The sequence below is a fragment of the Formica exsecta genome, unplaced genomic scaffold (assembly GCF_003651465.1).
Source record: "Formica exsecta isolate Colony F162 unplaced genomic scaffold, ASM365146v1 scaffold1414, whole genome shotgun sequence".
Lineage (NCBI taxonomy): Eukaryota > Metazoa > Arthropoda > Insecta > Hymenoptera > Formicidae > Formica > Formica exsecta.
This window is the reverse complement of record NW_021848743.1, coordinates 156,997-174,374: the sequence shown is the minus strand read 5'-3', so window position 1 is coordinate 174,374 and position 17,378 is coordinate 156,997. Positions and strand designations below refer to the sequence as shown.

Sequence of the window (17,378 nt, the reverse complement as noted above, 5' to 3'; positions counted from 1 at the left end):
TCGATATCTCGCTTTTCTAATATTTAGCTTTTCATCACAACTCTTGACATTGTCGACTGCAAATTGCATTGCGCATAGCTATGTATCAATGTCAACATATGCACTATGTCAGTTGTAAAGTCGTCATCTAGTATTAATACGGAAAATGCGCGAAGGGACTATTTCGGGAAGCGATGTCTGGTTGAATGGAAAGGCAGGTGTGCATTTCCTCCCGTCCCTCGCGTATAATCAGGCGTATTACTTTGTGATAAAACCGCGCGCTATTCCGGAAATTTGACATCAGGAATCTCAAAGACACCCATCCATCATGCTCTCCAGAATATCGAATTTCCGGCGAATTTCCGAAATCGCGTCGCTTTCCGCTTTGAATATTCCATGCGCATTAAGCCTCCCCAATCAGGGAGATGCACAATCGAATCCTTCTCTCCGAGAAAATAACGAGTGATACGAGAGAAGAACTGAGAGGGGGAGAGAGGGAATTAAAATTTTATCCAAATAACGAATCAGATAAGAAAATTTAGAAGCCGAGCGATATATCTGGTTCGTGATAACCGATCAACGTTGTCGTTATCGTCGCTGTCGATGTCAAGTTCGCGGTGATGCAATTCCGTGTCCACGTGGACGATGACCGTGCTGCGGTCGGGGGGTGGTGGCAGCAGAATGGCGATAGTACAAGACAGCGATGGTGGTGGTAATAATAACGGTAATGCGTTGCGTCGAACACAGCCGTCGCTTTCGATCGGCGCGCGACACCGACTATAGGAAAACCACCCCCATCCCCGAGAAGCGGTAGCTCCAAGACTCCACCGTTCCCCCGTGTATTGTCAGTACGGCGCCGATGGTTGTTGCTGTTGCACGCAGCACTCTTACCCCCGCGAACGCGTTCTCGCGCGATTCGATAGATCGCGTTTCTTCTACGATTAATCTGTCCGGTGAATTAAAAAAAAAAAAAATATCTGCCGGCGCGTCGCCGACTCGCGGAAGAGGGGGAAGCATCGATTACGAAAGGGTGCCAGGGAATTTTCCGAACGATACATGAAACTACGAATGTAAGTGCATTTTCGTCGGTAGACTATACACTGGAAGAAACGTTGCAACTCAAGTTCGATAAGCGGTCTGAGCGATCTTTTCAATTATGAAAGTATCCTACGTGTGCGCTCTATTAGGGAGAGATGAGTTGCGTTCGAATGAGCGTTTTATTTTTATGAATAGCCGGTGTAATAATAGCGAGCGGAAAATATAATAATTCTTATTTTTAGACTATAATGAGATCGCGTGAGGAGAGATAACGAATTCGATATTACTTTCATCTCGTTTTACGTTTATATTTATTGAAATTCATCATTACATCAATTATTAAAATTTATTAACTGCCGATTATTATTAATTAATACTTTGTTATTCATATATTGTAGTAGCTTATTAAAAATATATGTTCCTTATGTCGCATGCGCTTGTAAAATGAAAAAAAGATCAATTTTCTACGAATTGTCGCGATTTTTTGTCAATCATCTCTGATTTTTGCGCGAGACAATGAATTCTATCACAATAAAAATAATGTTAGAAAGTGAAGAGCGACACGATATATATAAAATAGTTAAAGATTTTAGAAAGAGAGAGAGAGAGAGAAAGATAGATTGTCATTTTAATCGATCATTAATATTAAGAAAAGTGATTCTATTGCGAGTTGCAAACCACGCAATCTGTCTTTTAATGACTTGTGTAAAATATTTTATTACTGTCTCTCTGGCTCATTCACTTTCACTTCCGATAAAATAGCAAAGCGCAATTTCTCGAAATGTCATTCATATTAAACGAAAAGAGATTCCATTCTTCAGGCAACAATTGATGCAAATAGTTGTTTTCATACAGCACGATTTTAATTAAATTTTCTGTCATTAAGGAAATTTCATAATTCTAAAGCTGAGTTTATTTGAAAAAATTTTAATTGATTAATTTTGTTGTTATATTCGATCACATTAATTGCATTTTTATATTCTCTCTATTTATTTCATTTATTATATTTATTACATTCAAGCAACTTGTTTTTGTATTCAGTATTCATGTATATATACATGTATACACACATATATATATATATATATATATATATGTGTGTATACATGTATATATACATGAATACTGAATACAAAAACAAGTTGCTTGAATGTAATAAATATAATAAATGAAATAAATAGAGAGAATATAAAAATGCAATTAATGTGATCGAATATAACAACAAAATTAATCAATTAAAATTTTTTCAAATAAACTCAGCTTTAGAATTATGAAATTTCCTTAATGACAGAAAATTTAATTAAAATCGTGCTGTATGAAAACAACTATTTGCATCAATTGTTGCCTGAAGAATGGAATCTCTTTTCGTTTAATATGAATGACATTTCGAGAAATTGCGCTTATTTTAATATTTATTTATATATTTTAGAAAAATTAGAATTTTTCCACGTAAATCAATTTTAAAACGGTTCGAAGTAGCTTTCGCTTTAATTGCGGTAATAGCTAATTATCGGGCGAAACGAAGCTTGGAGAGGACTTGCAATCGAATCGAGTACAATGCGCGAAATGTCTATAATTAGCAAATGCCTATTGAGTGCACGTGATTGCATAAATTTTCGCATTTCGAATTTTCGCATTTCGAATTTGCGCATTTACCGGAAAGATTCTTAAAAGATAAGCGCGATCTTAATTCTCAGTAAACAGCAATTTACATTACATTGATATCTCTAATCACATTCCTTTTTTTCCTCGTATCACAGAAAATTCTATATATATATTGAACAATAACAATTTATTAATTTACTTATTTAATTTAATAATTTATATATATTTATATTTTGTTTCAATATAGCCTATTCAAATAATTTTCAAAGTAATATAAATTTTATCTACGGCTGCAAGAAAAATTTTAAAAAAACTTGTTTAAAATAATGAAAATTATTAATAAATATCAAATTCTTTCAAAAATAATCCGACAATTTAGCCTAAAAATAAATGTCTACGACGTTTATTATGTTAAAAAATTAATTATTTCTCGAAAAAGTAATTTGGGTGATAAACTTATGAGCGACATCATCACAAACTCATTATTGTCATGATATAACTAATAATAAATATGTCCATTTGTTAATATATATCAAGTTGTATCTTTGAAAACATATCGATATTTCTCTATCGAACTGATATGCGAACAAACACGAAGGATAATATATCATTGAGAGTTCCAGTGAAAATTACCGCGAAACAAATTTATTTAATCGAAACAGGCGATCAAAATGATTGACGTATTAATGCTGTCGGACTAGAAGCTTTACGATAATAATCAAACAAATTAAAAATTAACAACATATTGTGGCTCACGAGCCTTTTTTACGAATAGATAAAAAAATTATAAATAAATCTATCGTAAATATCTATAAATTATTTTTACACGTGAAACACAAGATTATATTTTATGTATTTTAATATTATTTTATACGTATTAAATATATTTTTCACATATACTCTTATAAATTTCTATTTCACACAAGCTTTTAAATTAAATTAAAATAAAAATCGCATAGATATAGATTTATAAATTATTATATATATACAGGGTGCGGCATTTATAGTGACGCGGGCATACATAATATTCTCTCATTAAAATACTATATTATTTAATAAATAATCTTCTAAAATTTTTAAAATTTTTATTAAATATAAATAATTTCTAATATTATTTTTAAGAAATATATGTGGCTTTAAAAAGCATTTCGTTAAACTGAATTATATTGACATATAATTTCTGATAATTATTTGTTCTCGCATTGACCGCGGATTAATATTCGGATAAATAAATTATTTAGCAGGTTGACGGATGGTGCTGGTGAAAAATCCATCTCCAACGCGCGGCCCGAGCCCCCAACGAGACAATGCGAAGAATGGAAGATCAAAAGGACGAGGAGGAGGTCGGGGCTCGCGCGGGAATAGTCCCGCCAAACAAACTGGTTCGCGAGGAAGTAGTCCGGCAAAGAGCGGCGGATCCGATTCCAAAAAAAAAGGGAAAGGTGTGCTATTACATTCACAGGGCAACGAGTAAGTATACATCTGCCTTTTAATCGCGCGTCGAAAAAAATTAAACATGTTGCGAATCGATTTGGATCGCTTTGCGTTTCAGTTGTATGTATAGGATGTCTCTATTACACACATATTTTTTATTTCTACAAAGACAGATTTCTAATCTCATTAAAATTTCTGATGTCTAAGTAGCTGAGTTACATATATAATTTTGTGTAATAATAATAAATTAATAAGGAGGATTATAAAATTTAGTTTTTAATACGATTTAATCAATAAAAATGTTCAAAATAAATTTTAAAACACAATATTTTTTAATAAATTATTATTTACTTTATAAATAATTATTTTGTCTCCAAGACGATAAACCTCGACGAAAAAAAAACGTTGACAATCGATCGATACATGACAAGTTGAAGTGTGACATACATGTATTTTATATTTGTATAAGAACGTGATGGAAAAATCAATTCCACTCAATTATCGCGCCGTCGTACTTTATCGCTTTGATTTGTCCCGATAATATCAAAATGGTAAAATATAATCTATTGAAGTTTATATTTAAATCGGGCACGAACTTATGCAATCACCTGATATATAATTATTATTTTAATAATTAATATATATTCACATTATTGCAAAAATATAACTAGATATATAATCAAACAATAGATGTACAGAGAAATAGATGTATAGAGTAAGAGAAATGATGTAATACTAAGATTTTTTATATATTAAAATATTGTATATTAATCACACATATGAAAGAAAGAGAGAAAGAGAGAGAGAGAGAAAGATTATTGTAGATAAAACAATAACAAATTTAAAATTATATAAACAATTTTTCTCTTTCTCTTGATATATTAATATTCTAAAATAACCTCTAAAACTTAATTGTAAAAGAATTCTCTATATTGAAATATAAATTATTTCTACATATAAATTTTGAAGATTTCTGAAAGAAGATTATTTATATATATGTATAATAAGAAATATATGTATATAAAATATTGCTTTTGACAATCACTATTAGTAGCATAAAATTTCTTCATTGATGAAAAAATATATCTCTAGATTTTTATAATATAAATATTATTTTCTTGACTATATTAATAAATTATTTTTATTTATTAAAAATTACGATTTATAACTTACTTATTATTATTATTTTTTGGTTTAAATTTTTTATACGTTAAATACTTAAATATGCGTTTTGACTGACTCGTGAGATCGTAAAAAAATATTGGTCGACGGGAAAGATTGGCCTAGCTGGAAATTGTTTGAAAGATCTGGGACAGAGATGATGACATATGATGCGACCATCAAAGTGGACAGTAACTCGCGCGTTTGCGACCTCTATTTAATTTTATGTAGAGGGATGCTTGTGTAAACTCTGCCACTGTGTATCGATACGAAAAACAACCTACACACAAACACACAGCTACGTGCGAATATTTACACGTTTACGGTATCACACGCTTCGACATTACTTATTGATTACGAGATAATGCGGTTTCCCTCGAGGTCAATCGATATATATGTAATGTATTATATTATTATTAAATATTATATTATCATATTGTAAAGTAAATATTATGCAGAATATCTATATGTGTAACTATGCATTTTTTAATTCAAATTATAATTTGAGAGAATTAAATTATTAAATTTTATACTAATTTAATTATATACTCTTAATAAAAAGCATTCAAATATTGTTAATATGTATTGCAATCGAACATTATTAAGTTATTTAATTTAATTATATTTGATATTAAGTAATCTTTTTTAATAAAAAAAAGAAAATAATCAAGAATATATTTTCAATTTTTCGATAAATTATAAAAAAGATAATATTATGCAACAATAAATCTAAATATTTCATTAAATAATGTCACATAAATGATATTCTGTCACGTAGTAATGCTTCTTGCATAGTCGTATATTTGCAATAGACACGCGACTGTATTTGAACAATAATTGCATGTAAATTTAATCTTACATTTCATCGTAAATATATACGTAAACTCATCTCTGTCACGGTATTGTTTTGCGTATTACAGTCAAAATCAAGACTAATTTAGTTGTATAATGTAATATCGTCTCGAAAAAATATCAAATTAAAAAAATTTTTAATTAAAGACAAAAATTTAAAGTTTATAATATTACTTATAATTTGTATTAAATGTTAAGTTATTGTATGAAATGATAAGGGAATGCTTATATATAATAAAAGATTCAAGATTGCGTTCTACGTATTTTTTTCGTATCTTAAAGTCTAACAATAAGAGAGACACATTCGAGCGCGTTTTATTTCTACTGACTCATCCTATGAAAAGGGAAAAAGGGGATAAATACGCGGATGATATATCGAGATATTTACGCATGTACATACGCGTATATACAGGGTGGTCATTACGATCGACTGTGACTGACATGAGAGGGAGGTCGCATGGCAAGGTCCCGCAATCGATAAGCAACATCGAACTACCGTAAACATACGTACGTTTATCGTGTTGTCTCCACGTATGCGTACAATTAATTCCACAAGGGAAAGCCGAAGAATGATAAGTTTCGAGGAGAATAGAGCGATTTTGATGGTTATCGAGTCTAATTCCACAAGGGAAAGCCGAAGAATGATAAGTTTCGAGGAGAATAGAGCGATTTTTGTGATGGTTATCGAGTTTCGTAAGAGAGTAACCCCAATAGTATGCGTCTATCTGTACGGCACGACGATTACTGTAAAATGGTAAACACAAGTTGCTCGTGCAACTCGCACGTGACTCATATATACATATGTATACAATATATGTATGTATACAATAGAGAAGAAAGCCGTTTCGAAAACATGCTCCCTGAATAATTGAAAAATTTCTTAAAAGTAAATAAAGTATGTTGAATTAAAGTATACACATTCATTACATATGTAATATCGGATTTCTAAAGTTTAAATTTTACGGAATAAGCATCTTCTGATAATCATTATCGTGTGTCACGTAAAACAGATACAGTTCCAAGAGAAAGAGAAAGGCAGAGAGATCTTTTTAAAACACTGGCAAATTTTGTTGCACGCACTATTATTTATTTCATTATATTGGCTGCGGTCGGGAAAACGCTAGAGATGCTTCGAAGCATTGCATTAATCAATCAGAATAAAGAAATCGGGAAAACTGCATAAAAGATAACACACCTCTGATTTTATCACTTAAATATGTTGTAGGGGAGGTTCTTCTGGGTAATTCTCCGCAAGAAATAAATGACAGCATTAGTTTAGAAGATATAACAAATTGAAAGTTGACATTTATAAAGTATGTGTATGTTGTATAATTTGTTATTTTTTTCATTGAAAAAAACTGTTTATGACATTTACATTTATTTTAAATAATATTTTTCGGCAAGACTCACAAATTCGTGTAGTTACATGTTGAAAGCTGTTAACGAACTGCGAGAAATAGGTGAAACACATTATTGATAAAATATCCATGACCGTGTACCTATCCCGTAAATGTAAACAAACATTTTTTCGTCTGCTCTACAACAAATACAACGTACACAAACTTCACTTTTCTTAATATTACTTTATAATATCTGAGAAAAAGGATTAAAACCGTGAAATTTTAATTTGTAATATCTCTTAAACCAATGCCATCCCCCACTTATTTCTTGTGGGGAATTACTCAGAAGAACCTCCCCTACAACATATTTAAATAGCGATAAAATCGGACGTGTGTTACCTTTTATGCAATTTTACCAAGAAATCTTTACTCTTTTTGTCCTGATTAGTCAATCAAACGCTTCGAAACATTTCTAGTGTCTTCCCGACCGCAGCCATTATTTAATATAGGCAATGCTTTTTTTCTCGGAAATCGTGGTTTTTGAACTTATAATCGATATTTTCTTTTGCAAGCCCGTTACGAGATTCTGAGAAAGCTAGATCGTTTCCCTTCGTCTTGCATTGTGCAGGTATACAATGTAGAAGAGTAGAGGAAAGCGAATGTATGAAAATTTTAATGAAACTAGCCTCCTATCTATATTCTCAGATTAAATACAGATATAAAAGACTTGCTTTCTAGCCTTGTAGATTCGGAATCTCTTCTTATGCCTCATCAAGTATCTTATGTAAAAGATTAAATTGACAAGATAAAAATAAAGAACTTAATAATGTAAAGGATTAAATTCACAAGATAAAAATAAAAGAATTTAACAATTAAGATCGATGCAGATTATATATGACATGAGAAAAATATTCTGCTATAATATATGTATAAACGCACATTAAATGTGCAACGATAAATAAAGACAAATGTTTATATTTGTAAAAGAATATTTTATCATGTCATTATTATATAAGATAAAATAACTCTTGAAAAATTTGTATAACATTATTTAACATAAATTGTTTTTAAGAAAAATTATACACACACATCATATTAATGTAATTATTTCCACTTTTAAATGTTTTATCAAAGTGAGACTAAAACGGCTTTTTATTCTTAGAAAAAAATGTGATAAAGAAAAAAAAAACATTATCGAATCCTCTCTCAATTATATTTCTTAAATTACATTAAAACTATATCAAAAATCGTTGAAAGAATTAAAAGCGATAATATTATATCTAAGAATTCAATTTGTATTCGTAGAAAAAATAATTTCTATCGTCGAATGATACAAATTTCGTATCCGTTTGAATGTGAGATTTACAGAATACAAGGTATTTTCAACGAGAATCACGATTAATCGATCTAATGATTCGATATTTACCAACATCGATCCTGAATTATTAAAGAGATTTTTCTCGGAGATACTACGATGTATCGGAATGAAAAAGAAATCGCGTCTGACCAAATACATATACACGCGAGCTACTCGATACGCTTCGATCGGGTCTCGTAAATTATAAGGGTTGACCGCGCGATTAGAGGTCAATCGAACGATTCTGTATTGGACGCTTGCCATCGCGCATTCATGGAACGCCGTTAATTTGCGGAATTAGATCGACGATCGCGTTTAATAATAGAACCGCCAGTGGGAACAGAGCAATGATAACGTACAATTGCACAACCTTTGTAATACTCTATCTACATTTATTAACTATAGAAGACCTGACGTCCACAGGGAGATCCACGGGGTGATTTTTAATTATGTAGAATAAGCGGCGATGTACGACATATGTATTTTAAAATAATTACACTTAATAATAATGAAATATTGCCTACCTTTTTATAGCTCTAAAAATAATAAATGATAATTAGTCTCTTTTCTTTACTTATCTCAGATAAAAATAAGATCTTTGTATTATTTTATTCATTAGATAATGTTTAAATATATCGCATTTATTAATCACATTATTATTTTTATACAATACGTTTATGAATTTATTATTTCGCTAACGTATAAATAAATTAATTTATCTAAAAAAAATAAAATTAATGTGTAGTGATATATATCGCGAAAATAATGTTGCTTTTAGGATCGGTAGCATCGAAAAATTGGTAGACGGCGATAAACGAGTAATTGCGACCAAACATCTACTTCCGGAAAATAATATAAATGTCGTCGTCAGGTATATAGTATATGATTCGTTTTAATATTATCCAAATTTTTCAAATCAATGTAAAATTATTACGACAATATCTATTCTTCGTTTTCTTAGAGTTCGCCCACTCAGTAATAAAGAAATCAAATGCGGTGATGAGATGGCCGTGCAATTTCCCGGCGATGGACAAATATACGTAAGTAGGAAAATTGAAATTACCCTGGAAAATCGTTTAGACTTTTCCAAATCAATATATCGTACTAAAAGAAATTCTTTCTTACACGTTTTTTTCTATCAATAAAACAATTAAGATATTTCATATTGTCAAACTAAACGATGCATGTATCTATTTATTTTGCAGTGCGATGCAGTTACGAGCAGCGGTGACAAAAAGCCAAAGGTATTTTCCTACAACGTCGTTTTCGAGCCGGATGCTTCGCAGGAGGACATTTTGCAATATTCCGGTATTAAAAATCTCATTGAGATGGCGGTGGAAGGCTTTAGCTGCACCGCGTTTTGCTATGGACAAACCGGAAGTGGCAAAACGCATACTCTGACTGGACCTCCGAAACTTGTAAGCAAAGAAAATCAATTTTCTCTCTAATCTTCCTTTGTATATCTTAACTTTTTTTTTCAAAAATTAATCAAAATAATTTTTTATTTGGATTTTAACGTAAAGAAATAATTCTCGTATAAACATAGATTTAAATATTGATTTAGATAGTTGCACAATTTATTTTATTTATATACATTTATATACATACATAGTAATTATATATTTAATAAATTAAAAATGCTGAGAGCCTTTTGAAACAATAGCATTATTTCGAGAGAAATGGCCGAGGTTTACAACTACGCGTAGTGTTTTTTAATAACGTCGCAATACAATCGTCCATACATGCAGAAGACGATACGATATGTAAAACATATGGTGACGTTAAAGATCGATAGCTACGTAGTCTGTCGGAAGGTTAAAGTTGATTGTCTTTCGTAGATAAGATAATATGACGTGTTTAAGTCACACGTAATGTGTTGCTCCGCGCAACTAAACGCGGCATTGAAATTTCGATAGGTCAGGTTTATATTATGTAAAAGACAATGAAAAGATCAAGAAAAAAATGCTTTTTTTAAAATAATTAACAAAAAATATAATAAAAATATTTTATCGGTATATATATTTCGCAATCATATTGCGTTAAAAATACTTCTATCTCTCGGAATAAAAAATATGGAACAGAAGGATTTAATTTAATTATCCATTTAATTTGTTTAATTTAACTTCTCTCTAATATAATAATTGTAAGCTGATATAGTAAATGTATAATTAACGATAATTAATTCAATATGTAGTTTAATGAAATAAAATCATAGTTTATAAAATTTAGATAAGAATTTTAAATTGTATAATAAATAAATCATTCTGAAATTTAATTTATCTATTTCACGAGCGTCTTTATACCTATATAGTTAATTTAATTATTTTTATACCAGTTTGAGAAAATGGATCCATATTCGGAGGAGCATGGTCTGGTCTTCCGTTCTTTCGTCTACCTGTTTAAAGTCCTTCAAGAACATGAGAAGTGCAATTTTGTACTAAAGGCTTCCTTCCTGGAAATCTATAACGAGAAGGTCTGTCTATCTCTTTAAAACGATAAGATAATAAAATTAATAAAAAATTTATAAAAAATAATAAAATGGAATACAAGCAAATTACTTCTCTTTTATATGAGATAAAGCGAGCAATTCGCGCAAATTTTCTTATAAATTTCTTAATAAAAATAAATAAAAATAAATATAAATTATAAATAGGTGATAGATCTTTTAAATCCCGGGACTTCGAGAAAATCTCTAGCGGTTCGGTGGAGCAAAAAGACACGCGGATTCTTTGTTGAGAATCTCTTTACGGTGGAATGTGAAGAACTTGACGATCTTTTAGCAGTTCTCGAAGAAGGTACGACTTCAAACAAGGAGATTCAGGCAATTTCGGAAAAAAATCATAATATTTCATTTCATAAATTTCCAGATTTTTTGATAATATCATAATCAAAATTAATTGAACAGTTTTTATTAATATGTTTTTATTTATATGAATTTTCTATTAAATTGAAATTACGAAAAATTGGAAATTATAATTCTTAGATGCTATTTAACATCCTCTATGAATCTTCTGTTAAGTTTCTTTTTGACAAAATGTGTGAATTGAAAAGCTATAATGTATTATTATAAATTATATTCACAACCTTCTCTATTTTTATCTGTTTTCATCGCAATTTGTCAATTTTATTTATAAAATATTTTGATGCAAATATATTTTTGATATATTTATAGAAATATTTTTAGAGACCATTTTTCAGTAAAATAATTGGATTGACGCTATTTTCTTTTATAGGAATGAGAAATAGATCTATCGGTACGCACAATATGAACGAATATTCTAGCAGAAGCCATTCGATTCTGACTGTAACTATAATTGCTGAGCAAGCAGTAAGTAAATATGGTATATAAATACTTGAGGTCATTATATATATTTCCCGTGAGACAAGTATTAACATTAGTACTGAATATATCAAAGATAAGCCAAAATATCAAACCAAAATATCAAAATAAAATTGAATTTTTTATACGAAGACTAATTTAAAGCTAATTTGTTCTAATACCATTTCTCGCCACGCGATCAATTTAATTTATATCGAAGTAAGCGGTAGATGGAGGAATGTGATATGTTCATCTCGATATAAAGCGAAATTAATTTTCTCTCTCTCTCTCTCCCTTTCTCTTCCATTACCAATTAATTTATTTCACCGCTATTTCTGGCGATACAATCATTAATTTATAAGAAGATTAAAACGAACACTTTTATCGATAGATGGAGAACGGTGTGTTTATCTCGAAACAAGGTAAAATTAATTTCGTCGACCTAGCCGGAAGCGAGATGACAAAGAAAACTCAGAGCGAAGGCAAGACCTTAGAAGAAGCAAACAACATCAATAAAAGTCTTATGGTATTAGGTAAGTCAATATATCATCAATATTATGTTTTACGAAAGAGAGATTTTCTCTATGATTTACTAATTAAAATAAAATTTGCGGAACCCGATATTTCGTATGCGACCACGAATACTCACATGTAATATAAGCTAAAAGGAATTCGTGTCACACCTGTAGCGATCACTTTACGCATTATGAATGACAATAATAATTAATTTATCAACGGAAAATCGAATCAGATCTTGACTTTGAAATTACAGTTTGCGTCTATTATTTAAAATAGCTCAAGTAATCGATAAGTGCACTATTAAGTTACTGACATGTGAAAAGACGTGCTCCGTGCCGTCTTCTGTCTAGGGAAAATAATCGATAAACTTTCGCGATTACAGCCGCGAAATGAGGCAATAAGAATTTTTCGCGAACAATTTTTCTCAAGTAGATACACTATTTTTGCAACATCACCCTCGAAAAGAATAATATTTTTTATGCGCGATTTTCGCAAAACAATATTTAATTTTATCAATTTGTTTATATTTGTGCAGGATATTGCATCGCTTCCTTAAGTGACAGTAAACGGAAAGGGGGCCATATTCCTTATCGAGACAGCAAATTGACAAAGCTTTTGGCTGATAGCCTCGCCGGAAATGGCGTCACATTGATGGTAAATAGACAAACAAATTCTAGTAACAATTTTAAAATTGATCCCGTGATCGACAATGTATTTCTACGAAAATGTTATTCGTTATTATTTATAGGATAAATTTATATGTATTGCTATTATAAACCACCATTATTAAAAAAATATAAATCTCTAAAAAAAAATTGCAGCGGATTAAAAAGAAAGAAACTAAGTTAAAAATAAAATTCAATAAAAAATTAAATATGTTTTCAAAAATAAAATTCAATAAAAAATTCAATATATTTTTAAAAATAAAATTGTGGAAAATTAATTAAAAAATTTGTCGTTCTCTATTTTAAGAATGTCAAAAATATTTTATGTTTAGATCGCCTGTGTTTCACCAGCTCGTTCAAATGCCAACGAAACCTTAAACACCTTGAGGTATGCTGCGAGAGCGAAAAAGATTTCCACAAAACCCATTATAGTAATGGTAAGATCACGCTTGCTGCGATTTGGCAAACGCCGAATCTTCAAAGAAATATGAAATATATTTCAATGAAATGATGACTGCATAAATCTCATTTTCAGGATCCACGCGAAGCTCTGATTCTTAGCTTGAAACGAGAAGTTGGAGCACTTCAAACTGAGAACGAACATCTAAGACTGACGCTTCATCTTAACGAGGCTCAAAATATGATCCGTAGCGAATCCAAAAGTATATTAATCGCAAATTTTTAATATCTCTCATCGCCTCAATTATCGTTTTCAAAGATATATTCATATTAGGAACGTCAAACGCGAGAAATAATGAAGAACTATTAGCATAATTCTAAATAGAATATTAAATAAATTAAAACAAAAATTTTAATATCATAATAAAAATTTCGTAAAAAAGTATAATGAAAAGAACTTTAAAATAAATTTTTAATTTCAGAGATTTTGGTATATCCGATTATTGTTTCGTAAAATAAATATATTTCTTACGGACTCTTTTTTTTTTTAATTACTATTAGTTCATCATTGATTGACAAAAATTTTGCAGCCGATCGACGGATACCCGTGACACCGCCACCAGTAGATTTCGACAAATTAGCCGAGATGGAGAGCTCGGAACTGAGCCAATTGATCCGCGCATATATCACCGAGAACGAGGCGCTACGTCGCGAAAACGCAGAGCTCTACGCCACCCGAGAGCAGGTGATACGGGACCAGGATCTTGTTTGCCGGGAAAACGAGAGGCTACTCAGAAAACTGGAGGATGTAAACTCGTAAGTTCGCATGTTCATATTTCGATGAAATGCACAAACAAATTAAAAACAAATCATTAAAATACATTGTTTCTCGTTTTTACCGATTTTACGTTTACATCAAGCTTCTAAAAGAACTATTAATAGAGCTAATTATGCGTCTTGTCTATATAGTATTATATAATTTATATTTTAAGATAAACATGAGCTCTTTTATATAACAATATTTCCTATTTCATACTTCAAATACTTTTGTAAGATTAACAATATAACGTTTAATTTAAATCTTTTCTCAAATCGTGTATTGCATAATCCATATTTTGTGATTTTATTTTTTCTTTTTCTTCGTTTAGCGCTTTGTTTCGATGTTTAACGAATTTAGTTTAAAGTAATTTGTTATATATCTTATGATGTTTATATATATAGTGTGTGCTGTCGATCGCCTATAATACCAGCGAGGCCATCGTATTCGGCAGAATTATTGCGCGATAACAATAACGAAGACATACCTGGTGCAACTAATGTCTGGACTAATCCGAACGCTGCTCCCAGCCCGGTGTACTCCTTTTCGAGGGTATGATCCAAGTGCACCTGAAATATAATACATATAATTATAATATGTATCAACAGAGAAGGAGGGAAAAGAATTATAATATTATAAATACATACTAGATTATTACATATTTTATTAGATAATAATTAAGATAATAAATTATTATTATCTAATATTTTTATCGTAGCATACGATCAACAGTGGATTATACAGATCAGCCGGTAATATGCCGGAGAAGGTGCTCAAGGAACTTGACAAACGCAGGATTGTTGGTAGTTACAACAATATTGCCGAAGCTTACAAGGACAAGAGCAGTCACCGCCGGCACAATTCATGGGACAACAGTAATCGGCCCATGATCAGTCCAGAACAGAGAATCTCTCCAATAGATATAAATCAGTAAGTAACTTTAAATCTTATCGGAATATAACTTAATCCTTAAATTAATTAATCCTTAAGATTTTAGATAATCGTGATTATATAATAGATTTTTACCCTTTATTAATTGTTATTATATATAATTATTTATTATTATTCATCATTTTTATGAAAAAATGATAGATTGTAAAAATCATAAATGTGGTAGCGTTTGCAAAAGGCTTATAATTGTTTTTATCTGTATTTACTTTTGTTGTTATATATTTTGTTATTTATATATATCGCATTTTTATATTTTAATTATTATTCTGACTTATTTCGTAAAATTATTTTTGAAAAAGTATTCTCTAAAAATATAGTTACTATAAAAAAGATATTGCCCGAGTAAGTATAAATGTATGTAAGGAATTTGCATTGAATTGTATCAGAATGCATCAAACGTCGTACCTAAGCGATCATGTGTCTCCATATCAGCGACCAAAATTTTTGTTGCGTTGAATTGATTAATCTATTAATTATGAAATCTAAGCAATTTCAATTTCAAAGACGCGAAAACAATTCTCCAACTAAATTTTGCTTCAAAATTAAAAATTTATATATCATTCTTCATCAAATATTTTTTTATCCAATAAAATACACTTGTAAATGTAATTTTTATATTAAATTTTATTTTTACAAGAATTAAAATTTGCGTATCCTAGAATTTCTACATAAATGTTAAATGATGTGGAATCCAATCAACCTTATATGTCAGTTTCAGAAAGACATAAGAGTGAAAAGCTATATTTAATTTTCATCTCTACGCATAATTTTACGCTTTAATCTCTTAGTTAGAGATGTGAGACGAGAGTCCCCCATCTCCGAATTACATTTCGTGGAAGACACTCTTATCGTTGTCTAAGGCACCACGTTTGACGCTTGCCACCCGTAAGCCCCGATCCCGAGAACAAAAACGGCTAAACTAACCGAAGACACGCGCGGTGACAGTCAAAGTCGAAGGACGACCTTGCGGCGTACCTCGACGGTTCCTGAGGAGGGCAAGCCTCCGCCGAAAACGGTTAATCAGCCCACCGCGATGCCCATCGAGCAATCTAACAGCTCGCCCGATTCGATCATGAGCGGTCCTCTTGACGTGGGTGGCACGTCCGCCCCCGACACCGCGGACTCGGTCGCCCCCACCGTCCCCTTTCCACCGATATCGCACTCACCTTCGTCATCCGCGACTTCGGAAACGGAACGGCAGAACCGGAAGTCGCAGTCGCGGGTCAGCAGCGCTAAGAGGAACAAGGACGAAGAGAAGGGCAAGGACGTAGAAAAGAGCAAGGACGAGCAGCGGGCGTTCGGAAGTCCGGTCTCCGTCGACGACGAAGACGCGCGATTTTAAGAGCGTGAACCTGGAGAAAAAAAATACAAATGATCTCTTATTCTCGATATTACTCGAGGAAATATTATCGAACGAGAAGTCTTTCTCCTTCTCTTTCGCTCTCGCATTTTATTCTCTGAGAGAAATAACGAGTCAATTTTTATTTATTAATTAATCGTACAATTGTAACTGTAAGATACACGCTAATCTCTTTCTACACACGCATGCCAGACAAATCTTTTCCTCTTAGTTTCTACCATCCCCGAAGACTTCGAACGAGAAATAAAAATTGTGTACAGAACAAAAATATATAGATAAATTAAAGCTCTGTAAGAAATGAATTAATTAAAGTGGATTGAAAGATAATTTTATACACGTACATGTTTTGAGATTATTCTTATATATAGGAATTGTTTTTTATATTTATTTTTTAGTATCCACCTATTATATCATCAGGTCAATTTTTAATTCGAAGGAAAAATATACTTGAAATTCTTACGAAAAATGAGATCCTGCTTTTATTACTTTGCAATCGCGTTTATCGTCACTTGAACGATAAAATAATGCCGCTAATTGTCGTATAAAGTCGTGTCAATATTCTACGAACGAGTGATTGATAAA

General features: G+C 31.1%; 1 protein-coding gene across 2 annotated transcripts in view; it reads left to right on the top strand.

The window, feature by feature from the left end:
• Window positions 1-17,107, top strand: part of LOC115246227 (kinesin-like protein KIF12) — a 21,812-nt gene extending 4,705 nt beyond the window's left edge. The window contains exons 1-16 of one of the 2 annotated variants that reach the window (XM_029824926.1): window positions 727-1,049; window positions 3,864-4,092; window positions 9,545-9,637; window positions 9,728-9,806; window positions 9,972-10,184; window positions 11,102-11,239; window positions 11,420-11,561; window positions 12,000-12,094; window positions 12,477-12,618; window positions 13,140-13,258; window positions 13,602-13,706; window positions 13,805-13,931; window positions 14,259-14,484; window positions 14,890-15,037; window positions 15,204-15,415; window positions 16,382-17,107. In XM_029824926.1, the coding sequence (XP_029680786.1) occupies window positions 3,875-4,092; window positions 9,545-9,637; window positions 9,728-9,806; window positions 9,972-10,184; window positions 11,102-11,239; window positions 11,420-11,561; window positions 12,000-12,094; window positions 12,477-12,618; window positions 13,140-13,258; window positions 13,602-13,706; window positions 13,805-13,931; window positions 14,259-14,484; window positions 14,890-15,037; window positions 15,204-15,415; window positions 16,382-16,778 (2,454 nt within the window). In that variant the 5' untranslated portion in view covers window positions 727-1,049; window positions 3,864-3,874 and the 3' untranslated portion in view covers window positions 16,779-17,107. Of the gene's footprint in view, window positions 1-726; window positions 1,050-3,863; window positions 4,093-9,544; window positions 9,638-9,727; window positions 9,807-9,971; window positions 10,185-11,101; window positions 11,240-11,419; window positions 11,562-11,999; window positions 12,095-12,476; window positions 12,619-13,139; window positions 13,259-13,601; window positions 13,707-13,804; window positions 13,932-14,258; window positions 14,485-14,889; window positions 15,038-15,203; window positions 15,416-16,381 lie in introns of those variants that run through there. The other variant, XM_029824927.1, reaches the window with a different exon arrangement.
• Window positions 17,108-17,378: the final 271 nt, after the last annotated feature.